The 27,523-nt window shown below is 38.9% G+C and overlaps 1 protein-coding gene and 2 pseudogenes across 2 annotated transcripts; all 3 read left to right on the top strand.

Annotated features, from left to right (window-relative positions):
* Positions 1 to 8,794, top strand: LOC144631504 (beta-1,4-N-acetylgalactosaminyltransferase 3-like). Its single transcript, XM_078489946.1, has 4 exons — positions 1 to 1,328; positions 2,134 to 2,653; positions 6,178 to 6,322; positions 7,153 to 8,794. Exons 1-4 carry the CDS (start codon positions 178 to 180, stop codon positions 7,299 to 7,301), a joined length of 1,965 nt encoding a protein of 654 aa, XP_078346072.1. The 5' UTR covers positions 1 to 177; the 3' UTR covers positions 7,302 to 8,794.
* An 8,245-nt stretch (positions 8,795 to 17,039) lies between these two features.
* Positions 17,040 to 18,065, top strand: LOC144632111 (uncharacterized; annotated as a pseudogene).
* A 475-nt stretch (positions 18,066 to 18,540) lies between these two features.
* Positions 18,541 to 25,148, top strand: LOC144631509 (beta-1,4-N-acetylgalactosaminyltransferase 3-like; annotated as a pseudogene). The gene is made up of 4 exons (XR_013566759.1): positions 18,541 to 19,162; positions 21,806 to 22,320; positions 22,975 to 23,119; positions 23,701 to 25,148. The product of XR_013566759.1 is annotated as a beta-1,4-N-acetylgalactosaminyltransferase 3-like (transcript).
* Positions 25,149 to 27,523: the final 2,375 nt, after the last annotated feature.

Genomic DNA, 27,523 nt, shown 5'->3' with positions numbered 1-27,523 from the left:
CAAATTTTAGGTCAACAAACATTAGTGGCGAGTTTTATTCTTATTGTATTGTATTTTCCGCTTTGTGTAACGATTTTGGATGAACCAAGCACGCAGAATTATGTAGTTGGTGTTTTTTGTGCGAGGAAAAGTCAGAAAGGAGTCCTTCGTCGTTTTCAGCACTTGGTGCTGTGAACAATGGCTTCTTGGCGAATTCCTGTTAGTCTCGGAAGAAGATTATTTATCAAGCGACGTTTTACTGTTGGTGTAGTGGTAGCAAGCGTGCCTTTCCTAGGATACTTGCTGCTATTCGCTTCTTCAGATAGTGAACGTTCTATTTCGGTGCCTGGTAAAACACTTTCGACGAACATTGTATGCGACTGTCCTTGTGCAACCAGGCAACAAACTCGAAATAACACAGTAAAACTACAAACAGAAGCGATCGTCACATCGACTGCAAGCGCGTTTACACGCGAGCGAAAAGTCGAACACGATTCCTTGGAGTCCACCGGAAGTTTGAACGTTCACATGTGGTCTGAAATATGTGGAACGAACGTCGATATTTTAAGAAACTGGCCTCATTTTCCATACTTTCCAGACAAGAGTTCTTTTATTTCGGAATTTCGTACAACTCAAGTCTTAAGTATGATAAATAATGGAGAAAGGATTTTTGGATTTGTCCATCCACAGAGAAGCGGTGAGTATAAGTTTGCCATCACATCAGATGATACATCAGAGTTATGGTTGAGTCCGAACGAAGATCCCGCTTCCAGCGAGATGATCGCGCGTGTTTATTCTCCTAATGAATCGGCTTGGACTGAAGAAGGAGACTACAAAAAATATCCTGATCAAATATCTAAAGAAATCATTCTTAACGCCGGCAAGAAATATTACATCGAGTCTTTGAGTAAGCAAGGTTCTGGCGCCGCCCATGTGGCTGTTTATTGGTCTCATAGAAATTCAACATTTGAAATTATTTCTGCCAAGTACTTGTCAAATTTTTCTGAAAACAACAATCATGAATCTATTCCCCCGCACGCGGGTAAAAAAGCAAACATTATGCTTCGAAGAAAGAGCAAACAATATTATTTCAATCGTCTTCCAGTTATAAACAGAAAAGAATATATCAGTCTTTTTCCAGCTTGTTCTTACAGTCCCAGCTTTTTAGTGCATGAAAAGATCCAACGGAATCAGGGAGTTTGGCTAACACAGGAGTCACGGGTATTCCCGCGAGATGACACCGACATGTTACAAATCAGACGGGACGGATGGTCGAAACCTAATGCACTTATTGAAAAGAACGCAGTTGAATCCATCGTGGACAAACTGATCAACTCTTTACAGTCCAGGTTAGTTCAGCATATATGTATTCTTCAATTGTTCACCGACGTGACTCTGAACTTAGTACACACCCGGGGTACACAGAGCAGGAGTTTCTCGGGCACTTTAATTTTGCAATAAAAACGTTTTTTTAAAGATTTCGACCAATTAAAAAACAACGTGTCTCTGAGCTAAGTACACAGAGCAGTGCACAGAGCAGAATATGCGCATTATTTACCAGTTAAAAATAGTTGCCTAGTTGCCTGTTTGACCTGGTCACGCAAAGCTTTCTCCACACAGTGGGAGAAAAGTTGCGTGACGACCGAAATAACGGCTGCGAAAAAGACTTTTACTTGATAGAAACCACAGTTATCCCAGGTTTTGTAACACGAACTGCGAATTTTTTTAGGCAGCGTGACTTTTTTCTGTAGCAGGGTTGCGTGGCGACATGAGCCTTGAAAATTTAAGACAATGTATTAAACTGCACGAAATATGCGCCAAATGAAATATTCGTAAAAGAATTTAACTTAAACTGACTTACCTTGTTTCGGTTCTGCTTTGCCTGACGTGTGTCATTTAGACGAGTTTATATTCTTTCTTGGGCTTCGCATAACATGGTTCTTGCATTGTCTAAAATTTTCTAAGATTTTGCTCAAATCACATCTCCCAGCCTTTTGCCAAAATTTTGCCCAAATCCCAGCCTGCTTCAAAGGCTTAGTAAGCTCTCTGATAATGGCACTGACATAAAAGCTAATATTTTACAAGTGTACTGAAGTCCTCACCGAACGAATCATGCCTCATATTATTTCTAATTGTTCGTTTTCTTTTTTTCAGAAAATATTCTTTGAAGAAAATCCACAAAGTGATTCACAAGCCAGACCCCAAGAATGGCGATCGTTTCTTGTTGAACCTTGAACTCGGCTTAGACAACACCAATCAATCATTTCGGCTGTCAGAACACGTGTATCAGGAAAAGGGAAATGACACCTTGTGCCTTCCTGAGGGAATGAACTGGAATAACAGCGCCACGGTGTACTTCATTCTCCCTGTCAAGGATCAAGGAAAATGGGTGCATTATTTTATTAATCAGCTCACTGATGCCAGCTTATTAACCGGTGATACGAACTTTCACGTCATAATTGTTGATTTTGAGAGTAAAGATATTAATATGAGCAAGACGTTTAACACATCCCTTCTCAGAAGTAGACACACTATTCTTTCATTAACGGGAAAATTCTACAAGACTCTAGCTATAAACAAGGCAGCTGAACTTGTCCCAAATGCGCATGACATAATTTTCCTGTTTGATCTTCATATTGATGTGCCTGTAGACATTATGGACAATGTTAGAATGGTAAGTACTCTATGTATTTGAAACTACAGTCAACCTTCGCCTTGTGGGCACCCCGTTATTGCGGACACTCGCTATTCCCGGGGTATCCAATCGAACAAAATCGAACCGAAAATCAATCGAACCCAATCGAACACCAATCGTTCGATTGGGTTCGGTAATCGAACAAAATCGAACATCTATTTCGCTGTGAGTTCGATTTCCGAACCAATCGAACCAATCGAACATAATCGAACACAGTCGAACTCAATCGGGTTCGATTTTGTTCGGAATCTTTCTCTTGATAAGTAAATCACGCAGGACTAATCAAAATCAACTTTTATTGAATGGAATAAATATAAAAACGTCCAAATATCGAACTGAATGTCAATGTTTAGTAAAATATATTTGGTAGAAGAGAACAAAACGACGGTAAAAGAACTGAAATGCACTATTGTTTACATTTCTATATTAGAAGGAAGGATATGGTTTCTGCCCTGCTTTTAACCGTTACACTCAAACAGAAGTTGCACCATTTTATTCACTGCAACACAGGCAGTTGTGTTCAATATGTGAAGAACACACATGTGTTACAAAATTTCTCCCAACCACGTGGCAGACTGGTGTGTCCGTGGCTATTGTGCAGACAATCGTCCTATCCCGGGTATGGCGAATCGCCAAAAAAGGATTAGGGGAATGGTGCACCGTGCAATATGTACACAGCAGGAGTTCGGTAATCGAACGTTCGATTGAGTTCGATTGTTGGTTGTTCGGTAATCGAACGTTCGATTGAGTTCCATTGTTCACTGTTCGGTAATCGAACGTTCGATTGAGTTCGATTGACCAAATTTTATTGTGAGTTCGATTATGTTCGATTACCGAACCCAATCGAACGATTGGTGTTCGATTGAGTTCGATTACCGACCGTTCGATTGGATACCCCGGGGCTATTACGGACAAAATCCAGATCCCTGGCGAAAGAGGTTTGACTGGAAATGACTCCCGCTTTTACGGACCCTCACTATAACGGATACTAAACGACACCCCCAAGCGTGTCCGCTATAACGAGAGTTGACTGTATTTGTATCCACGATAGAACTTTAACGATACTAGCTGTCACGGGAAAATAGACAAAAATGGACATGAAACCTGCCCGCACAAGACAGGATAACCCCTGCAGCTATGTACACGATGTCTGCACAGTTTCTGCAGGCTGTTATAGAACTATTTGTAGGGTGTGAGAGCTGGCTACGATGTTAGCAGAGAAGCACGATAACAATTTGGAATACCGTATTATTCGATCAAACGCCTGCCTCGAATAAATGGCGCCGTCAAATAAACGCCGCACATTAGGGCAGAAATAATAATAAACGCCGCATCTTGATGCGGCGTTTATTCCATTAATAGATTCAAAAAGCAAATCCAATAATAATCAAGTTTGAGCAAGCCTTAATAACAAGCCTCGTAACAATGTTTAAGATATTACTTTTCAGACAAGCACTAAAACATTTTTCTGTTTTAAAAATTCAAATGTTCAGTTAGCATACTATTGTTAGCAATAAATAAATTAAATTTTAAATAAACGCCGCCCTCGTATAAACGCCGCACTCGAATCACGCAAAGTTTAATAAACGCCGCTGCGTTCAAGAGTTTTCCTAATGGTCGCGGGTCGCGGGTCGCGGGTTTCAAGTCGCGTGTCGCGGGTTTTGAAAAAGTCGCGGGTTTTGAAAAAAGTCGCGTGTTTTTAAAAGTTGCGAGTTTTCGATAGAAACCATTTATTTCTCAGTAAAATTCATTCAAACAAATTTAAACTCGTTTTCTTGGGAACTACGTTACAAAGTAGCCAATTACTTTGCGGGTTAAACAATCAAATTACGAACTTCGGAACAAACTCCCCAACTTTGGTCCAGCTAAACTTCCCAAGTTTGCAAGTTGACGAGGAACAAGACATGTTGCTCGAAAGTCATGTTCATGTCGGAAATTCAGGTGAAGAAAACATGGCAGCAGCGGTAATGTTCCAGCGATTCCAGTGGCTAGAGTTACAAAATATTTGGTTGAAGTTGAAGAGCCTGACGTCGTTTCGCATGAGCGATCTGCCGATAAATAAATTTTACGTCGGCTGAAATTTGGTCAAATTTAACTTTTTATATACAGCAAATACATCTTTAAAATTTTTGTGAGGCTTTTACTTCAATGTCAAGTCTTCTGCGTTTGTAAACCGAATGAAACTGGACGGCTTTACCGATCTTCACGTAAAATTAATTTTATACAAATGCGAAAGAGTCAGACAAATTTGAATTAAAAGTCGCGACACGTTTACGGCTCAATTCTATTTTTATGGTACGTGTTTTCTTCCGATGGTTTAGCGAAGCAAAACCATTTCTGTCAACATAACTACAGAAGGGTTTTTAAAATCTGCGCCAGTTAAAAATATTTTAAAGAGTTTTTGCCACAGAATACTAGTAAAATATATTTATCAACCGTACGCGTTCAATCATGAATACTTTGGTTCAACCGTAATGATCGCTCGCGCGCAACGTTGTTTTCAAACTTCAAAGCTTGATTGCAAATCATGAAATGTTTGATACCCAATTTGAACAAGTTTTTTTTTTCAGGACGTGATGCAACGGACGGTATATGTAATCCTTATCCTTATACTTACTGTAGGTCAGAACGTTGATACCGACGCCGTGCTTGTTCAAACAACTATTTTGAAACTCGAGCAGCTAGAATCGCTGAAATATTTCTGCCACCACTTTGTAACGTGTCTCGTTCCTCCTCAACTTGCAAACTTGGGAAGTTCAGAAGTTCAGTCGGCAAAGTTTGGGAAGTTTGTTCCGAAGTTCGCAATTTGATTGTCTAACTCTGAACTCGCAACGTTACTACGTAACGTAGTTCCTAAGAAAACGCGATCATTTTAAAACCGGCGTCTTTGCAACCGCTTTAAATTTGTTTGAATGAATTCTACTGAGAAATAAATGCATTCTATTGAAAACTCGCACCTTTTTAAAAACACGCGACTTTTTTCAAAACCCGCGACTTTTTCAAAACCCGCGACTTATTTAAAACCCGCGACACGCGACTTGAAACCCGCGACCCGCGACCCGCGACCATTAGGGAAACTCGCGTTCAATCGAATAAATACGGTACGCGCAGTTGCTAATTATTCCACTATTACGTCAAGAGAACGCGAAAATATGAAACGTTTTACACTGTACATGTAATACTTCTCAGTACACCGTAATGTCAGTTTGGAGCTGAATAACAAGAAAATGTACTGAAAAAGACAAATCCCTTAATTCGATGGTTTATTAGAGCAGATAATACTCGCAGTTTTTCTCTCCCATGTTGGGCTCAGAAAAATACTACGAAACTCGTTTAATATGCTTGCGTATTATCTGTAAGACTACAAGATGATTTCAAACGTCTACCTAAACCTGAACGTGAACTGGTATTAGAAGTTTGTACGAACACCAAAAAACTGTTGTTATCGTTTCAGTGTTTTTTTTTTGTCAATCAAAGACTAAAGCAGTGATTTGTTTCAACAGAACACCATTGCAGGGCGAATGGCTTATTTTCCTTTAGTTGGTCGTCTGGACTGTGGAAGTTCTTCCGTGGAACATCGAGGCTACTGGGAAGTGTATGGCTATGGAGTTATGTCGATTTATAAATCAGACTGGGACAGATTTGGTGGTGAGTGCAACTCTGTGTTCTTGTTGTTGTTGTTGGTAGTGGTGGTAGGGGTAAGTTAGTGGAGATGGGTGGGGGGAGTGGGGTGCAGGTCCGACTACTCGTCAGAAACATTCATTAACATTGGCTATTGCGTTTCCACACTAAGTGGACAAATCTGTTTTTTTTTTTTTTTTCGGCACTGACCTACTGTTCATAGAATTGACTGAAATATCACAATAACGGTTTTAAACTGTAGAAGAACTCAAAAGAAACACAGAAAGGCCAAAAAGGATCATGGATGGTCAAAATTCGAGAAGATTAAAACGGATTGTGTTGGGGTTGAAAAACGTTGGCCCGACTTTTATCAAGTTTATGTTTATTATAATTTGTATGAAAGTGTCATTTGCAATGCTCGAAAATCATTTTTGTTTGTTATATGACCGTGATTTTTCCAATGAAAGACTTTTGCTCTGCAAATTTAAAGTTTAGAGCTCTTTTAAGAGCTACTTACTTATCCTCATCGGGCCGGACCGTCTTGAGGCCGGAGTGAACGAAAACAGATAGAATGACCTAAAATACCGTGACCTAGCCCCTTTATGTTGCTTCCAGCCATTCGTTTTAACCTGTCACTATGTACGCATAGAGAAAAAACTCCAAGAGTTACCCTTTGGCTCCCTATGCGTTTTTTTTTTTTGCAAGTACAATTTTTCTAAACAACGTTTTCCGAGTAGCTTGTGTCACCAGCTGACTTTATTAACATCTTTCTCACATTTCTACCAAATCTTAACAAAGATGATTAATTTTTACATAAATTTTCTAATGATATTTCTCCTTTCTTCTTACATCACTAGGAATGAATGTTGAGGACTTCAAATACAAGTGGGGCGGGGAAGACTGGGATCTAGTTGACCGCGTGATGATGTTGTCGGTAGAAGTGGAACGAATCAGACATCCGGGACTCTATCATCATTATCACTCCAGAAAACGAAAGTGGAACTAGACTGTAATGACTTACAATAAGACTATGAGCTTAAGTGTTCTGTGAACGATTAGTTAACGAGGCGCAGCCGATTTAAGATATTTTGAAGCCAAAATTAATACAGAATCATTTTTCCTTTGAAAGTGCGCGTCATCATGGTCCATTAGCGCTTAGTAGATTTCGTCTTTTTTTTTCAAATCCGCGAATCTGATTGGTTTTGTCATTGTTTTCAATTAGCATAACCTACTGACCGTCTATTAGGTAAATTGCGCGATCTGATGGGCTACACACACAGGAGCCGTCAGTTTCTATGCAATTTCCGGCTTACGGTGAATCGGTATATCGAAGTAATAGGCTTTGACTTAAAGCTTTCTGTTCATAAAGAGGTCACGACTGTCGACTAAGGCTACAAGCTCAGTAATAGACAAGAAGTTTGGTTAGATTTAAGGCATTATGTGAAATAATAATAGAGAGACAGAGCATAACGTTATTCGGCAAACGGCAAACGCGAGCTTGCCTTTCATTTTGTAACCTTTTTATCGAATTCTTAAATAAATCCCTCAGGAAAAAAGAGAAAAACTAAATTTATAAACTATAAAACAAAAAATTAGTAAAGACTTGGGCTCCTGGTAAAGATAACAAATCAAATATCTCTTCGAGATATCGACTTTTTTGCATGAAGTTAGTATGAGTAGAAGGTTTATCCTGGGCATTGTTGTTCGAACATATCATAGAAGAATTCAAACGTCTTTCAGTTCAAGCATTTTTTTCATTTTCGTGGAGGAAATGCTGTATTTGTCAGTCGCGACGGCTGGGTGCTTTGCGACTCATATACTTTGGCTTGGTTAAAAATGGTAAACTTTGACGTTTGCCTTTAATCGAAATAGTTGTTTCCTTTCGAGTTAGAAAGATTTCTACTCGGCTTAATGCAGGGTTCCCGATAAAGGTTACGCATAACCTGCGATCAGGCTTTCTTTTTTTTTTCGCGGCAGAGGGAAGGCGAAAAAAGGAAAGCCTGATACAATTACTTGTCAAGTCGTCTGCCGCCCCCTAATTAAAGTATCTGTCAACGCCGGAATGTTGGCGATGCCATCAGATAAGAGATAGGCGTGAGCTTGCTGCAAAGGTTGTTAATTCTCTTTAAGAGTAGTGTCTCGGTTGGGGAAGGTACTGTCTGCTTTGTGAAAATAAAGTTAAAGACAGGCCTGCACGAAATCCCCTGAACCTTTTGTGGTCGTGTCGCATCATTCAAACGCCTTCAAATTATATTTTTACTGATCAGCGGGTTTTAAAAATTTGTTTTCAGCAAAGGCTGATTTTGTGCAAGGCTCCAACGCTCTGGACAAAATTGTCCGATCAGACATTTCAAGGTCGTAGTTTACGTCACTGGCACGATGTGGCCCGGGAATGTTGTGATAATCTTCGACACCATTGGTGAGAGATTACGCTCTTGTCGAATCCCGTCGAAAGCACCGCCAAAACATTTTTTCTTTCACAAACTATTCGTTGAATACACTCCCTTTGTTCATCTTTAAGTGTTTTTTTAATACAACTTTAAAACCATGGCCAGATTGGCCAGGAATTCGAGAGAAAGCCTTACCTGTGCAACGTAGAAAGCTCAAACCGTGGTTTGAAACAAAAGGTTTGTCAAACAGACCGATTTTTCAATAAATGTGTAAAATGTTTTACTCTCAGTTATTGAATGGATTATAAAGGCCCGATTTGCTGCCGGGATTTGCTGAAAGAAAACATTTATTTTTATGAGAAATGCAAAACGTTTACACTGTTCTTAGTGTCACATTTTGCAACACAACAGAGCTAACCTCAGATTTATGCCACCACAAAATTACACAAAGAAACGCTCGTCCGATCGGTCTCCTTGCCTGACCCGAATATTTCAAGAGGTCAATTTCGTTACACAATTGTCGCGGCAAATACTATTTAATATAGACCGATCGAGCTCGGCAGCTGTAGCTGCAGTCGGTAATAGTAATGGGGATAAATAACAGCTTTATTAAAATCAAACCCGCCGTCAATTCCATTAGAAAGGCGTTTGAATAGCATAATATTTTCGCCCTCTATCTATCATGTGTCGAAACAGATCGGATTGCCGGCGATCAGTGCCGTCAAATTCGGGAAGAATTCTGAATTTCTTGCAACCGACGATCTTCCCGGGGCATAAATGAAGCAAACATACAAGTGCTATCCTTCGCAATAATATAATTCGATAGTAATTCGCTATCCGCCGCTTAAATTTCTCGGCAGCCTGAATAATTTTGCAGTGGGAATCAAGGTGTCATTGCCGGATCTTCGACTAATAAATTCAATTTTGGGCCATTTTTTGGATACCTTCAATCTGTTTTTCACTTACTAAAGCAAAAATGTTTGGAATCTATCATTTTTCGAGCCTTTCGAGAATCTCAGCCTCAAATTGTGCCTTTCTCGCCCTTTTTTTTCTTGTCAAGAATGCGTCCCCTCCATACAAAGCCTTTGCCGAAACTAAAATTGTTGTCCGACTCACGCGGGGGGTATCATGCGGCGAAATCTATTTTTAGTAATAGTGCGCTTCGCTAGATGATGTTGCAATTCTAAATTGTGCAACTCAGCAGAAATAATCAATTGTCACGAAATGAGTTCCCTTTGGTTAACTATTAGCAACGTTTTAGTGTGTGAAAGACTTGTACGAGTACAAATTTGCGTTGTTAATCGTTTTAGGTTAAATTAATATTAGCGCCTAAAGACTTATACCAGTACAAATTACGTTCTTAATCGTTTTAAACGATTACATTCTTAATTGGTTATGTGACGTAAGATTTGGGCTACTCACGTTTTTTCTACAAGAACGGAAGTGCTGAAGCACAACTTTAGAGTGACACTTTACAAGTCACGCGCTTTGATCACCCACAGCGGAAAGTATTCTTTTGAGAAATTAAAACAGTCCCTTGAGAGTTAACAAGAATGCGATTCCTTCCGGTTCCAGATTACCCACATAACTGCTATTCTCCTACTTTTTGCTTGTAAACAAGCAAAAAAAGTCGAAATGATATAATAATATTTATATAAAATGTAAAATATTTAATTGGAATATGAACTATAATACATTAATTATGCTCGTCTCCGTGGACTAAAGCACCGGCAGTAAAAAAGAAATCAAAGAATGTTGATCCACTTTTTTTAACTTTTCAAATCTATTGATGCAGGAGCCATAATCGATTATGGCTTCTTATTAATGTTTATATCATGTCCAAATGGGTTGTTTGGTAATTGTTCCAATCTTTGTTGATCTTGCAAAGAAAGAGTACTTCAGGGAGTCAATTTTTGCTTATTTCGTTTGCAACTTGTATGGATGGTTAGTTATATAGTGTAGTTATTGAAGGTTTAGGCCATTTAGTCCAGTCACTGTCTTGTAACATTCCACTCAGGAATGGTACTCTCCTCAATGTTCTGGTGTGTTCCAGTTTAGCAATTTACATCGTTTTTCGTATGATATCTCTCGTGGTTTTTGATCGAGAGCAATTCTGTTCTTACCACACATTTGTACTTTAACTTTGTAAAAGTCAATTGAACAAACAGAGACCCACTTTTTAAACTCGTACATCGAATAGAAAGGAAAGATATAAAAATTTATGCTAAGCTAATAAATTTATAAATGCTTATAACACAGTTAGAGTATTTGATTGTGACACCTTTCATGTTCTCGACCACAATTATTACTTGTCCTGCCGTAAAGTTTCTTGTGTTTTCAGCCATTCCTCTCACTATGCGTTTCCAGGGGTCGACCGGGCGTTTGTTTGTGAACAGGTTACATTATTCATTTTGCGCTGCCGAAAGACTGCCGAAATGGTTTCTCTGTGGAGGTTTCTACCATCCAATTCTTATTTTAACAATTTCTCACCAAACAGTCTACGTGTCTTCTGGACAGTGCTTAGTTCTACATTCCCTATTCCTGTTTCTTGTGTCCTAGCCAGAACGGGCAACAGAACATCCTCGGATAAGAGTATGTAGTCAGACTCATACCCAGTCATCACTCATTCATTCGCAAGAGATCTGAGTCTGCGAAGGCAAATTGACGCGCGTAAAAACGCTTTTTTCTTCCTTCCTTCCTTCCTTCCCTTGATACACCGCGAACTCACTAAATCGCGAATAAGAGAATCGACTGGGCACGAGTCTGGTCTGTCGTGATGAAGACAAGCAGTTTGCAGTCCGAACGTCGTGGTCCACACGTTATGGGTGCAACTGATATACCGTTAAATCACGCGTCCCACCAAAGAAAAGAAAAATTTAAAAAAATAGCCACCACCATCCCCTCCCCCCAAGTCATACGCAAAAATACGAAACGGAAAGTCCTTCAGAAAATAAGCCCTCCCGAATATGGATATAGCCCTATTAGTACACAGTTCGCTCAAACACCCTTGCGACTGCGTGCCGGAGTGATTTTAATGTTATTGAAGGCTGCGCAATATTTAAAAAAAAATAGATAACCGACAGGAATAGCAATTTTAGGAAAGTAAGATAAATCTAAATCAGCTAACTTTCTTCTATGCCAACCTCGTAAAAGCCCTGGAAACGAGGTTGCTTCCATGCCTTCGGCCAAACCTGAGTACAAAGAGATAGAACACTGCAGCATAATATTTCCAGATTCAGCAGGGAATTTTGACGGTATTTTCGTGATCCGTAAAAGGCCTTATTTTCCGTGAATTAAGAAATGGTTGTTTTTCTCTCGCAAAACGTGATTCGTGAACCGTTAATTGCATTTTTTTCATGAGAATTGTGAAATACCTGTTATTTTCTCGTTAAAATGTGACTGTAAACCACGATTCTTTCCCCTTCCAAACAATTATCCACTAAGCGTTTAGGACTACGTGTGGTAAATTTCGTGACCAGTGCATAACCGTGACTGACCGTCATTCTGGGCCCCAGCCAGAGCGCATGGGCAATGGACTCCTGGCGTCACGTCATTCTACTTCGATAAGCAATTCAACAAAATGTTTTGATCCGTCGATCAAAACAAACAGTTATCCAATCATTGCTAGAATTTGGAGTCACATGATGCGAGGTCTGTTGACATAAAATATTCATGCTGGCTATGTCGATCGAAATCTAGAACAGCGAAGTATACGAACTCGAATCTGAATGAATCAAGCTTCGTTCTATTAACTAAGCAAAAATTCACAGCTTACAGAAAGAAAAAAAATATGCCACTGACCTCTCTTGGCCAGGAATAAGTAAAGCGGAGACAAGCGCTTGCATTTTAAATCCTTTTCTGTCGCGCGCTATGCCCATAACATTAAGCACTTGGTTTTAGTAAATTAAAACAACTGAGCTATGAACTCCGCTTTTAAAATAAGATACTCACGCAGTTTATCACATCATACAAGGAGTTAAGTACCCTGGGCCTAACTGTATTTACGGCTTGCAGAAAGAAAAAATATGCCGTTAATCTCTCTTGGCCGAGAGTGAGTAAAGCGGAAACAAGCGTTTTCCGTCGCGCTATGTACATACCAACGACGTACATATAAGAAAAAATTCCTTCGCGACAGCTCATAATCTGCTGGTCTTCAGTAGTGAAAACATAAAGTGAGCTGTACTGAGTTTTATCTTGCAATAAAAATGAGTCACAACAACAAACCTTTATAACATATATCAGGCCCGGCCAGGGGTTTTGGGTATACGGTATCTTGGGTGTTTTTATTCAAGGTATTCGGTATCTTTTTGCCGAAATACGGGTATTAAGTATTTTGTTTTCCTTCATCTCTTTTTAAAGTGTCTCAGTATCCTCAGTGCTTGTGTCACTTTTAAAAAAATCATGAAAGATCTGTAGTTCTTGTGTCATTAAATCTGCATGCGAGTGCATGCTGCGAGTGGTCATGAATGGTGGTTTTGACTTTGTCAAAGGGACGGACCATTATTTTTGTTGCGATGGGGAGGGGAACAAAAATCCTGAGAAAAGTAGTTTGCAGTAGCAACAAGGCTCAAATAAATTGTTGCAGACATGAGAAGGAGACAATAGATATTCAGCCATTTATACATCATGATCTATGATCAACAGCACTCTTTTTGATACCCAGAATGCTGGAAGACCTGGAAATTGCATTTCCGATCTTCTAGATTTCACAATTCTCTGGGGAGAATGCCCCAAGACCCCCTAGGAAAAGGGGCCTCACGGCCCCTTCTGTGGGCACATCAACATATTCCCAAACGAAAGCTGCTTATAAAAAATGTCATTGAAAACCCTGAATTACTTGCTTGTATAACTTTGCTTGTGTAACTGATCAAAAGAGGTGAGCGCTCGTCAAACAAAACACGAAGTAGACAAAAATGTTCAACTAAAGTAGTCCACTCAACTAAAGTAGTCCACGCAGGTGCTGCTCACTGCAAAAATTTGAAAAAAGAGGAAAAGAAAATGTTTTATTTTAAGTTCTATACATAAATTACCAACCAAGGCCACTATCTGGACACACAAAATAATTGTCTGCAGGAAGTCCCACCCCGAAAAAAAATTAGTTATCTTGAAAAAAATTGGATCCCTCCTCTCCAAACAAATAGTTGTCCGTCCCCTAGTTACACCAGCCTTCGTTATCGGATTTAATAATTTTAGGTATTTGGTATCAACGTTTTTGCGATTTTCAGGTATATTGGTATCCCAGGGGGAAAAAAATGGGGTATATTGGTATCCCACTACCCCCCATGGCTGGGCCTGATATATTTCATCAACAAATAGGCGTCAAAAGGTGTCAAACTCTGGCTTCGCAAAATAGCTGGCCAGGAAATCAAACAGACCGATAAAGTCAAGGCGAAGGCTAGCTCAATCAATTGAAAACATCATGGCATTTGGAGCTCCTTATAAACATATCAACAAAATCGTCAGAACTTCTAGCTGGTTAGAAATAAGTTGACTAAACTAAAATGAACAAACATACATTAAAGTCTTCTTCGCCTTCACTGGCTGTCCTGGCTTGGCGCAATCACGCATCTCGCCATAGCCTGCGAGCAGGCTCCCGATGATGTTTTCGGCGAGCGGAGCGAGCCGAGTTATGTGTCGGGTCGGCACTCAAAATCTCTCTCCCAGCCCCCCCCCTCCGCTCTTCCTTTTTTCTTTTTTTCGCCCCCTCCCCGACCGGAGAGCCTGTTCACAGGCTAATCTCGCCAGGGTTCTTAATCCTTCCATGTTTTTCTAACTTCAGGATATCAAGAAATTGAATCTTATCTAGAAAATAATTTCCTTCGCTTCAGGCGGGTCCATGCTTTTAGGCGAGTCCTTTCGCCAGATACCCTTCCTTTTAATACATTTCAATGTACTTTGGCGTCAATGTGCTTTTGCGCTTTTAAGCGCGTCGATCTTCGGTCTAAAGAAACCAGAAAGAAAACAAAGTTCGCATCCTTTTGTCCTTGTTGTGTCTTTAAACACGTCCAGTAGATAATCTGGCGTAGAGGATATATTTAGGATATTCTTTGACGTCAATTATCCAACAAGTCATCGACTGAAGCGAACGAAAAGAAGCCCAAACAGATTAGTCCAAATTGCGGCCCATCGCTCAGATTTCGAACAATCATTTGAGAAGAAAAATAAGCGATAGGAAAATAGAACGACGTTTCGATGACGCCATGTCATCATTATCAAGTTAAAATTATAATACGGAGTTCATGCTTATATAGTGATCTAGGATGTGATAATATATTAGCATAATAAGATTTTAAATAAACAGTTTAGCACGCACAGAATCTGATTGCGTGTTAAGTTTCGGCTTTATGTTTCTAATAAAGAGCATTTCGTAAATTAAACAGTCCAACTTCGTGCGGCATTTCTTTAAAACAGAAAACTGGTCTTGTACATTGTAGACTTGCAGCTGGTGGTCTTAACACGCAATCAGATTCTGTGCGTGCCAAACTGTTTATTTAAAATCTTATTATGCTAATATATTATCACACCCTAGATCACTATATAAGCATGAACTCCGTATTATAATTTCAACTTGAATGATGACATGGCGTCATCGAAACGTCGTTCTATTTTCCTATCGCTTATTTTTCTTCTCAAATGTTTCACAAAACATTTTGTTATTAGCAATTAGAATAACTGTAAAACATCCCTGAATTTTTTCAAGGCTCAGAATTTTTTTTTACAAGAGATACACTGGATTAAAGCTGAAGAAACGACCCAAAAGACAAATAAAACAAACATACGCATCAGAAGTAAATTCTAAACTCCGCGCACAATTCGCCGTGATTTTACACAATTGTCACGCATAACGCTTCTTCGATGCTTTCTTTGTGTTGTGTTACCATCTGGCAGGAAACGCACCATGGGAAAACTTGAAAAAAGGCAAATATAAAATTCAAGTGGAGTCCACTTGGGTTATTTTTCGCGAAACATGATCTAGACTCCCCCTACCCCCTTTACCATCCTCCTTCATGTCGTCAGTAAGAAATAATTGTGCAAATAGTTGATGAAGCATTTTCTCGATTGTTCGTTATTAAATTCAATCCTGTCTTTCTGTTCCAAAGCTTGTCTACGTTTTCCTACCACATATGGGATCCTGTCCTGTGGGCTGTCAAAGCCTTTCGTCATTTTACTCATTATTAATTGGTCTACTGTATTCTTTTACTGATTTCATTGGCGGAGGGCGGGTTCTTGCAATTCGCTTTCTTTTCTTCAGACACACTTTAAGGAGGGGCTGTACACAGGCTAGCTACGTAACGCGAAAATGTGTCACGTACCAATGAAAACTGTTGGGTATCAATCATTAACTGAAACACAAATAATCATGTAAATTACCAGGCATAACTAATCGATGATCAATGACATCAATTGGTAATCAATGAGTAATCGATGGGTAATCAGTTGATTAGTCATTGATTATTGGCGATGATCAATGAGTAATCGATGAGTAATCGAAGCCTAAAAATTTTGTGGCCTATCGATTACTCATCGATGACATCGATTACTCATTGATGTAATTGATTACCTATTGATGTTATTGATTACTCATCGATGACCCATCGATTACTCATCAACTATCATACTGCACACTGTTTCTCTGTTAGTCATATTTTGCTTTATAACTGCCATTCTTGTTGACGAAATTACGCCCTCACAAAAGGTCAAATATCCTTCTGGCATATCAAGACGTAAAGGGCTAAGCACAAATGCAGATGATATTTCAATATTTCACTTTACCCAAATCTTTATTTAATAACAAAACAATTGAACAGGAAAACCAACCAGTCTGGAAATGAAACTAACAAGTACGAAGCGAGAATCGACTACGTGGTTATAGATTGTGGTCGGTGGATGTTTGTCAGCAAAGTAAAACTGCTTCGGCTTAGGGAGACAGCCATCATAAGCACTTACATTACGCACCGGAACAGCTGCAAGCACTTTTACTTTATGTACTTTTTTCACGTGTTACCATGATATTGTTGGATTGTTATAGCGTGTTATACTTTTACGAGTTCCGGTTTTCAACCACGAGACTATATCGATGAGTAATCAATGGAATCAATGACTAATCGACGCAATCGATGACTGATCGATGCAATCGATGACTAATCGATGACCAAAAATTTTGTGGCCTATCGATTAGTCATCGATTACTCATTGATCATCGGCAATAATCAATGACTAATCAACTGATTACCCATCGATTACTCATTGATTACTCATTGATTTCATTGATGTCATTGATGTCATCGATTAGTTATGCCTGGAAATTATAGACAAATATTTCGTAGCGTGCTTTGTATTTTCCGCTTTGAACCAAGGGCGGAAAATGAGTTGATGTTTCTACGCGAGGAAAATAGTCAGAAAGGACGAGCTTCGTCGTTTTGTTGTCGATTATAAAAGCACCTGACCTTGTGAAGAATGGCTTCTTGGCGAATTCCTGTTAGTCTCGGACGAAGATTAATTATCAAGCGACGTTTTACTGTTGGTGTAGTGGTAGCAAGCGTGCCTTTCCTAGGATACTTGCTGCTATTCACTTCTTCAGATAGTAGCCGTTCTTTTTCGGTGCCTGGAGAAACACTTTCGACGAACATTTCATGCGACTGTCCTTGTGCAACTAAACAACAAACTCAAAATAACACTGAAAAAACACAAACAGAAGCGATCGTCACATCGACTGCAAGCGCTTTTACACGCGAGCGAAAAGTCGAACACGATTCCTTGGAGTCCACCGGAAGTTTAACCGTTCACATGTGGTCTGAAATATGTGGAATGAACGTTGATATTTTAAGAAACTGGCCTTATTTTCCTTACTTCCCAGACAAGCGTTCCTTTATTTCGGAATTTCGTAAAACGCAAGCTGTGAACATGACAATAATGGAGAAAGGATATTTGGATTTGTTCATCCACAGAGAAGCGGTGAGTATAAGTTTGCCGTCACATCAGATGATACATCAGAGTTACCCGGGGTATCCAATCGAACGGTCGGTAATCGAACTCAATCGAACACCAATCGTTCGATTGGGTTCGGTAATCGAACATAATCGAACTCACAATAAAATTTGGTCAATCGAACTCAATCGAACGTTCGATTACCGAACAGTGAACAATGGAACTCAATCGAACGTTCGATTACCGAACAACCAACAATCGAACTCAATCGAACGTTCGATTACCGAACTCCTGCTGTGTACATATTGCACGGTGCACCATTCCCCTAATCCTTTTTTGGCGATTCGCCATACCCGGGATAGGACGATTGTCTGCACAATAGCCACGGACACACCAGTCTGCCACGTGGTTGGGAGAAATTTTGTAACACATGTGTGTTCTTCACATATTGAACACAACTGCCTGTGTTGCAGTGAATAAAATGGTGCAACTTCTGTTTGAGTGTAACGGTTAAAAGCAGGGCAGAAACCATATCCTTCCTTCTAATATAGAAATGTAAACAATAGTGCATTTCAGTTCTTTTACCGTCGTTTTGTTCTCTTCTACCAAATATATTTTACTAAACATTGACATTCAGTTCGATATTTGGACGTTTTTATATTTATTCCATTCAATAAAAGTTGATTTTGATTAGTCCTGCGTGATTTACTTATCAAGAGAAAGATTCCGAACAAAATCGAACCCGATTGAGTTCGACTGTGTTCGATTATGTTCGATTGGTTCGATTGGTTCGGAAATCGAACTCACAGCGAAATAGATGTTCGATTTTGTTCGATTACCGAACCCAATCGAACGATTGGTGTTCGATTGGGTTCGATTGATTTTCGGTTCGATTTTGTTCGATTGGATACCCCGGGGAGTTATGGCTGAGTCCGAACGAAGATCCCGCTTCCAGCGAGATGATCGCACGTGTTTATTCTCCTGATGGATCGGCTTGGACTGAAGAAGGAGACTACAAAAAATATCCTGATCAAATATCTAAAGAAATCATTCTTAACGCCGGCAAGAAATATTACATCGAGTCGTTGAGTAAGCAAGGTTCTGGCGCCGCCCATGTGGCTGTTTATTGGTCTTACAGAAATTCAACATTTGAAATTATTTCTTCGAAGTACTTGTCAAGTTGTTCTGAAAATAACAATCATGAATCTATTCCTGCGCACGTGGGTAAACAAAAAAACACTTTGCTGCAAAGCAAGAACGATGTATATTACTTTAATCGCCTGCCATTAATAGGCAGGAAAGAATTCATTAATCTTATTCCGACATGTCCTTACAGCCCAAGCTTTTTGGTGCGGAGAAAGCTGCAACGCTATCAGGGCGTTTGGCTGAAAGAAGCGACACAAGGGTCACGGGTATTCCCACAAGATGATACTGACATGTTTATAAACGGTTCCTGGAAACATGATTGGAAGAAACCTAATGCACTTGTTGACAAGAACAGGGTTGAATCTATCGTGGGCAAGCTGATCAACTCTTTACAGCGGTCCAGGTAAGTGCCGGTGTCGATCTGACATTTGCAGTGTTTAAGACGGAATCCACTGGGAAGTCGAGTAATATTTATTAAAGGTGGATAAAAATCAAGTACCAGAATAATTTAAATCCTATTGCGTTATTTCCTACCCTTAATAAAAGGTAAAGATGTAAGTAATTATCCGTGATAACACCAACAACAATTTCTGAGAAAATGAATTTCAAAGTTTACAAGGTATAGGCATCAGTTTGTAAATTCGTCTTAAGCGATTTAGTGGAATTCAGCGGAACTTCGAAATTTATTTTCGATGTTTGGTGTTGTTAGAAAAGATTTCTTTTGATAAGATATTTGAAGCAGTAACAAAAAATGGAAGAGTAACCAGGATTCATAATTAAGTAAAATGTTTTTGAAACGTTCTCTGGTTAAAAATTTGTTAAAATATAAGCTTTCGGCTGCCAAACTGCAGCCTTTAACGAATGATAAAAATGGCGCGAATGAATAAATATATAGGGTAAAAATGTGTGAAAAAATAACAGAATAAAAATGCGTAAAAAGGTGACAAGAAAAATAGTGAGAATTAGATAATAAAAGAGAACTATTTTAAAATAATAGAATATTGTGGAGGTAATGACCTAGCATTGTTGTCCGCTTCAGTTGTCATGGCAGTGTGCCATGACTCAAGAGTCAAAAAACTCTTGAGTCATGGCACACTGCCATGACAACTGAAGCGGACAACAATGCTTCACAATATTCTATTCTTTTAAAATAGTTCTCTTTTATTATCAAATTCTCATTATTTTTCTTGTCACCTTTTTACGCATTTTTATTCTGTAATTTTTTCACACATTTTTACCCTATATATTTATTCATTCGCGCCATTTTTATCATTCGTTTAAGGCTGCAGTTTGGCAGCCGAAAGCTTATATTTTAACAAATTTTTAACCAGAGAACGTTTCAAAAACATTTTACTTAGTAACAAAAAAGTTTGCAATAAGGTGGGAATAATTCTGGTACAACAATTTCTTATCAGATTCTGAGAAAATGATATTCAAAGTTCACAAGCTATGGGCAAAAGCTCACATCTTTTAAGAGAGTCAAGGGAATTCACTGGAACTTCGAAATTTGTTTTCGATGTATGGCGTTGTTAGAAAAGATTTCTTTCGATAAGATATTTGAAGCAGTAACAAAAAAGCTTGCAATCAGGTGTAAATAGTTTTGGTACATAATTTTGTCCAATAACTACTCGAAGTCCTGGCGGATTTCCTCTTAAATAGTTTTTTTGGCCTGGGAAAGCCCTTTTAAAAACTTGAGGGAACACGCTGGCTGCGGGAAGGCCGGGATCTATTGCAGTATTTGGAATATCCAGAGACGTAACAGACAGAACTTTATTCCAACAGTGACTTTACTCCAAGAACATAACCCAAACTGCGGGATGTTGTATAACCGGCGTCCTACCACCGGGGGTGCCGGAACATAACCCAAACTGCGGGATGTTGTATAACCGGCGTCCCACCACCGGGGGTGCCAGAACATAACCCAAACTGCGGGATGTTGTATAACCGGCGTCCTACCACCGGGGGTGCCGGAACATAACCGAAGACAGTTCAGTGTGTAACCAAAGAATATTCTATTTATACGCTAACTAGGGTCGCTATTCAGTCCGAAAACAAACAAACTTTCTTTAGAACCATTGGCTAACGTTAATCCTAGTTCTGAAACATCAATTACCTACAAACGATTACAGCTTTCTAGAGGTTGAAATTAAACACATTTTTTATAGTTATGATTACACGGACAATAAACACAAGGGCAGGTATTAGTTTAGCTAATGAACTAAGGCATTAGCCTGCGAAAACAATATTTCTACTTTGGATTTTCTATGTTTTTTTAACAGCTAAGCTTGTAAACAAATAAAACTTAATCATCTTAATTTCTCTCCTAACAGCAGACTGCAGACTAAGAGAATATATCGTGTTACAATTACCATCAAAAGCTAACCGTAAACACGCTAACTAGCCTGCGAGCAGGCTCACGTTGGGGCACGCACGAGAGCTACACGAGAGCGGCGAAGCCACTTGCGTGTGCCCAAACCTTTCGTGTGCCCCAAATTATATTCGCGCGTGCTAACCGAAGTGCTATTCAGGCTAACCGCAGTAATTAGTAGGCTAACCGGAGTGCTGAAACATTCAGTGACAATATAACTGACACCGACATTGACAGTCTTCTGTAAATAGTTTTTATTTTAGAGAAAAGGTACTTTGAATTAGTTTTTTAACTATTTTTTCTGTACTATTAAATTACTGAGACAATTTACTAGAATTTTTATTCAGAGATAAAGGTCTTGTGTCTTATGTCTAAATCATTAGTTTTATTGTGGAACTTACGCAGAAAGGCGTTGTGTCATCTTGCATAGTGTTACGATAGTCATAGACCGCTGGTCACAAGTAGTGCGCTGGATTAATACACAGTCGCTTTGAACGGTCGCAACCCTATAGCGAGTCTCTTTATTACTTCAAAGCTTCTAAAATTAGCAGCTTGTATTTAGGCTCTCTGTTGATTTCATTGATGTAATGTGAAGTGTGTTGCAAGTGTGCTGAAATTTTGAGTGATTAAACGACTTATCAGTCCTAATTATTTCTCACTGTTCATTTTTTTTTTCAGAAAATATTTCCTTAAGAAAATCCACAAAGTGATTCACAAGCCAGACCCCAAGAATGGCGATCGTTTCTTGTTGAACCTTGAACTTAGACAACACCAATCAATCATTTCGGCTGTCAGAACACGTGTATCAGGAAAAGGGAAATGACACCTTGTGCCTTCCTAAGGGAATGAACTGGAATAACAGCGCCACGGTGTACTTCATTCTCCCTGTCAAGGATCAAGGAAAATGGGTGCATCATTTTATTAATCAGCTCACTAATGCCAGCTTATTAACCGGTGATACGAACTTTCACGTCATAATTATTGACTTTAAAAGTAAAGATATTGATATCAACAAGGCGTTTAACACGTCACTTCTCAGAAGTAGACACAGTGTTGTTTCATTACCAGGAAAATTCTACAAGACTCTCGCTTTAAACGTTGCCACTGAATTTGTCCCGAATGCGTATGACATAATTTTTCTGTTTGACCTGCATATTGATGTGCCCGCGGCCATTATGGACAGTGTTCGAATGGTAAGTACCTCATATAATTGCATCTATTTGTATCACGATAGAACCCAAACGAAGCACAGTCTGTGACGACACGAATTGCGCTCCTACCAGATAGAAAATGAAAGGTAGAAAATTGACCATAAGGTAATTTACAGTGCTGGAAAATAATCAAGGAATTTTCTTCTAAGCGTTATCCCTAGAAAGGAAATCGGGGACCACACAAGGCAACCCACGACCTCCGGATTAGATCCCTGTTGCTCTACCGACTAAGCTACGAGGCCAGACGGGAGCAGATCGTGCGTAATTATCATTATCACCTTAATTACCCAAATTTAAAACTCCCGATCGGTTGAAACCAATCAGCCACCAAACACACAAACACGTTATTAAAGGCACGAATAACTGGAATAAACATTTCCACATTGTTGAAATCAAATCAAGTTGCAGCGTGGATCACCTTTCACTAGACTCGAACGTAGACTTTGCTTTTGTTTTATGAACATGTGAGAAACGGTGTTATATCGTTTCGGTGAGTTTCTCTTCCGTCTCCTTCGCCGCTCTCGCTTTTTTTTGCGGCTGCACTCACTTCGTACAGCGGTCTTTCCCCACCGCAAACCTCTCTGAGGAGCTTCTTCGAAGGAGAGAGAGACTAAAACCAATTATTTGTTTCCACAGAACACCATAGCAGGTCGAATGGTTTATTCCCCGACAGTTGGTCGTCTGGATTGTGAAAGTTCTTCTGTGGAACATGGAGGCTTTTGGCAAATGGATGGCTATGGAGTTATGGCGATGTATAAATCAGACTGGGACAGATTAGGTGGTGAGTGCAACCCAAAATCATTTCCATCTTCCTCTTTAATCTGCTGCTGTTGTTGGTGGTGGTGCTGTTGGGGTTGGGGTGTGGGTTGTGGTGTAGGTCTGACTCGGCCTTGTTTGATGGTACAGACAATAAAATAGAAGCCACAAGTCATAGGCGGCGGAGCAGGGGGGGGGGGGGTAGGGGGGCTAAAAGGCCCCCAAACGAAGATATTCGATGAGTGAGTTCAAACATCTTTCAAACCTCCTTGGAAGTCTTCGGGAAATGTGACATGTGGAATGTCAAGGAAGAATTTCCATAATTTAGTAGCAGGTAATTCACATCAGCTTTAAGTTGAATTCGATCATGTGATACATCAACCCATACATGCAAAGGCTAGTTTAATACTTTAAAGTAACTTGATGATAGCGGACAACATTTTTTGACACTTGCCAGGAAAAACACATGCTAGTAGTTACAATTTGTATTAATTGTGAAAAAGAAGTCGATAACAACGGGTCTAGCAATGATATTTTCGCCCGCACTTTAGAGCCTATGTTTACTGCATGCTAGTTCTAGCTTTAATTCTATCTTTACATCGATAGGAATGAACATCAAGGATTTCAAACACAAGTGGGGCGGGGAAGACTGGGATCTACTTGACCGAGTGCTGATGTTACCGGTGGAAGTGGAACGAATCAAGTATCCAGGCTTCTATCATCATTATCACGCCAAACAAAAAAAGTGGAATTAATTATCAATTAACCTGCGAAATCACGCTGAATATCTCCTGATAAGTAGCCGACGTGGACGAGGATGAGCGGGATAATCGTTTAATCATTCAACAAATTGTTAACGAAACACATTTTACAGCTAGAAAAATGTGGTTATGTATCGCTTTGCACATCGTCAAACGAATTTTGGCAAACTAAGTATATCTGCATGTTACGTTACGTTATGCTCTGCTATGTTATGTTATGTTATTTTATGTTATGCTTTGCTGTGCTGTTGGTATGTAATGTTATGTCATGTCATGTCAAGTCAAGTCAAGTCAAGTCAAGGCAAGTCATATCATGTTACGTGGAATGAAGCTAAGCTAGGCTTAGCTAAGTTAAGTCAAGCTTAGTTAAATTTTAACTTAACAAAAGTTGGGCCAGTTTTGTCGGACGGGAGTTCTACGTTGAGGAAATGATTGGAAGAGGCCCAATTATACTTTTTTCATTTTTTGAAATTTATTCGCAATAATTTATAAGAGCCATTTCAGTAATATTGAATAAAGACGTTGAGTGAAAATTCCTCAACTCCGCATCACTGCCAATCCGAGCAGTATAACCTTCTCAGAAGCTCAGCGGTTAGAGCGTCCGAATGGTATGCGTCGGTCATAGGTTTAATCCTATCGGGGACTGTCAGGAATCTGGATATTTTATTCCGGTCTTACGTTCGTGACATTTTTTAAATTTATTTATTAACAATACCAACATTACATACAGTACTTACGTTGCATACAATACCAGCATTACTAATATAACATTATTTACTACTTGACAATAATACACATAACTTACAATACCATCATAACATTTCTAACATTACTTGCAGTAAAAACGTTACGGTACTATCATTACTTGCGAGACTTACATAACTAAACAACAGCGTACATTAGTTTTTTTTAAAAACAAAGAAAAGTCAAAAAGTAAACAAAATAGTATTACAACGACTTAGTAACAATATAATACATTTACTAAAGAAGGCCAGTGTAACTGACCGAAACGTTTGATTTTAAAAGCCGTGTTGTAATTTCGAAAAGATCCCGATTTGTAATTAAGTTAAAATAAGAGGCAAGAGATTAAAAGATATTATTGAAACTGTATGTTAACTAACTAAGTGGTGGATTAAATCAGTAGTGAAACTAAACACTTATAAAGTGATGTTTGTAGACAATAACAGATCATGAAAAGAAACTAAGTTAAGCGGTTATTATAGATAAGATAGGCTTTACATATTGCTCTAGCAATTTTTCGATAGGTAGTGTTTCCCAATTTTTTCAGTACCTGTATTTTTGGATACGTAAGTAAGTAAGTAGAAATGCTTATTTGATTCTGTCAATGCTCATCCCAGTATGCACAACTGAGTTCTGAATTAGGATGGCATATTTTATATTTAACAATTAGACTACGAGCCCGAGTTTTCTATGAGCAAATAGTCAACGAGGCGCAGCCGAGTTGACTATCGCTCATAGAAAACGAGGGCGAGTAGTCTAATTGTTTTAGTAGAAACTCTAAAGGATTGCAGTCCAAAACCTACAATATTGTGCACTTTAAAGACAAAAATCAAGAAAATTTACCGCTTAAAGAGCTACTCTTGCGCGCGACTGTTTTCTATCGGCGATTATATAATAACCTGAATTCTACGCGCATTTTCATTGGTTCTTACCAGGGCGGGAGAAGGCTGGGCGATGAAACGAGCAGTCCGCGCTTTGTGCAATGTGTGATGCGGAGTAGGACTGGCACGAGCGCTTTTTCCGCTCTTCCGGCGCCAACATGGCGATGAAAAAAGTTGTCGTCGCGTAACCGGAAATTGTGTATTGTTGTTCATTTTACGAGTCTCTAGTTTCTCGAAATTCTTATATAATACAATATTTTCAGTCAGAAACAACCTGAGTCTTCATCTTTAATTAAATTATATGCTTTGTTGCTGAAAATATTGTAAAATTGGCGACGAATTTGGCGGCTCTCAATTTGTGGTGCGCAATAAAAATCGCGACCAGCCGGTCTTCATCTGCTTCGTTTAAAAAAGCACACCAAAACCCATCTCTAAATTTTACATATGTTAAAGCCTATTAGATATTTTAGAACATATCAAAAATTTAGCTGGAGATATTTGGAGATATCGGAGTTCTATATCTTTAAAGTTGACAATGGCGACAGCGCCATATCGCACCATTGAAGTTTATACAATCACTGCGAATACCGCTTTGTTTGCATTTGCGTATGTGGATGAACTGAAATACCACACACTTCTTTAGCGACTAAAGTAAATAAAATTGAACAAATAAGGCAAGAAAACTTTACATCGATAAAAGAAGTGACTGAAGGTGAGGAAATGTTCCGTGGACAATTAATTCCAAAGCTGCAGTCGCTGACTTAACATTGTAAACAACTTATCTACACGACTAATTAGATCTTATGCCAAATGTAAATAGACAAGAAGCAAGAAAACCTTGGCAACTATTTCAAAGGAGGAGAACAAAAAAGATGGTGATATACGTGTGGATTTTAAACCAAGAGTTTGTTTAATGGTTTTCAATATCTTTTTTAATTCGAAATGTTGAAATAGTAATAATTAAATGTAGTAGAAATATAACCCACTTAAGCTATTGAAATCGGCATGAACGTTAACACATTCTTTATTAAAACCGCAAACATCGTTACACGCAATTCGTTGGAAACGCATTGATAGGTATTGATAGATGCTAAAGTGGAAAGAAAAAAATTGATAAATTATCGGTTTACAGTTTCAATTTTAAACCGATCAAACTTCAGACGACACGAAGGAAACCAATTAATAGAAGCGGGAACCCAATTTAAAGAAACGATCAGAGGTATCTGCTCACTTGACTTGATAACATGGCAAAGAACGTTTGATTTGGAGGTAATATTTCTTATGGTGTCAAACTAAGGGCCAAGTCAGTTTATAAACTTAAAGTAGTTTATAACAACTCGTACCACATGTCAACTAAAAATGCTTCTAGTAAGGGGCCACATGGACATTTTTATTAGCATATTACATAAACAGGAAAGTGTATTGCATGGTGAATTCATGGCTCAGCTAAGGTGAGCTCATCACCAAAATGGAAACAAATTGTCTAGTCTTATTGCTCATGGTAAACCCCATCTGTTAATGTATCCAAGGGCAGATCTAGGGGAGGGTACAGGGGGTGCACTCCTTCCTCCCTGAGATGACCAATCAGACACACCCTTTCTTAGTGGTGCACCCTCTCCTAAGAAAAAGCCTGGTTCCACCCCTGGTATTTCGGGTACACTTAAATATTGCATGCATTTGCATCTGTTTAGAGCAGCTGTGGATAAATTTGGCTTAATTGAAGCCCAAGTACATTTCTGACTGATAAGTGGGTAAACATAAGTAAATTTCATATTTCATGAGTATGGCTATGTTGTGGTTTATTTATATTTGGTTCAAATATTTTTGAACCAGTTTGATTTTTAGTTTTCATTATCCCATATTCATTATCATAATCTGAAACAAAGGAAAGTTAAAATCAAATTGTTTTAAAAAATTTAAACCAAAGATAAAATTAAACCACAGCAGCTACATAAACAAATCACAACAATATTTAAATGGGATGGGGAGATTACATAGAAATTTTAATTTACATTTAATATGCATGTGCCTCCTTCTAAGGACACA

The sequence above is a fragment of the Oculina patagonica genome, chromosome 12 (assembly GCF_052425735.1).
Source record: "Oculina patagonica isolate OP01 chromosome 12, crgOcupat, whole genome shotgun sequence".
Classification (NCBI taxonomy): domain Eukaryota; kingdom Metazoa; phylum Cnidaria; class Anthozoa; order Scleractinia; family Oculinidae; genus Oculina; species Oculina patagonica.
Note: the sequence above shows the minus strand (reverse complement) of the source record. Positions and strands in the feature narration are given on the sequence as shown.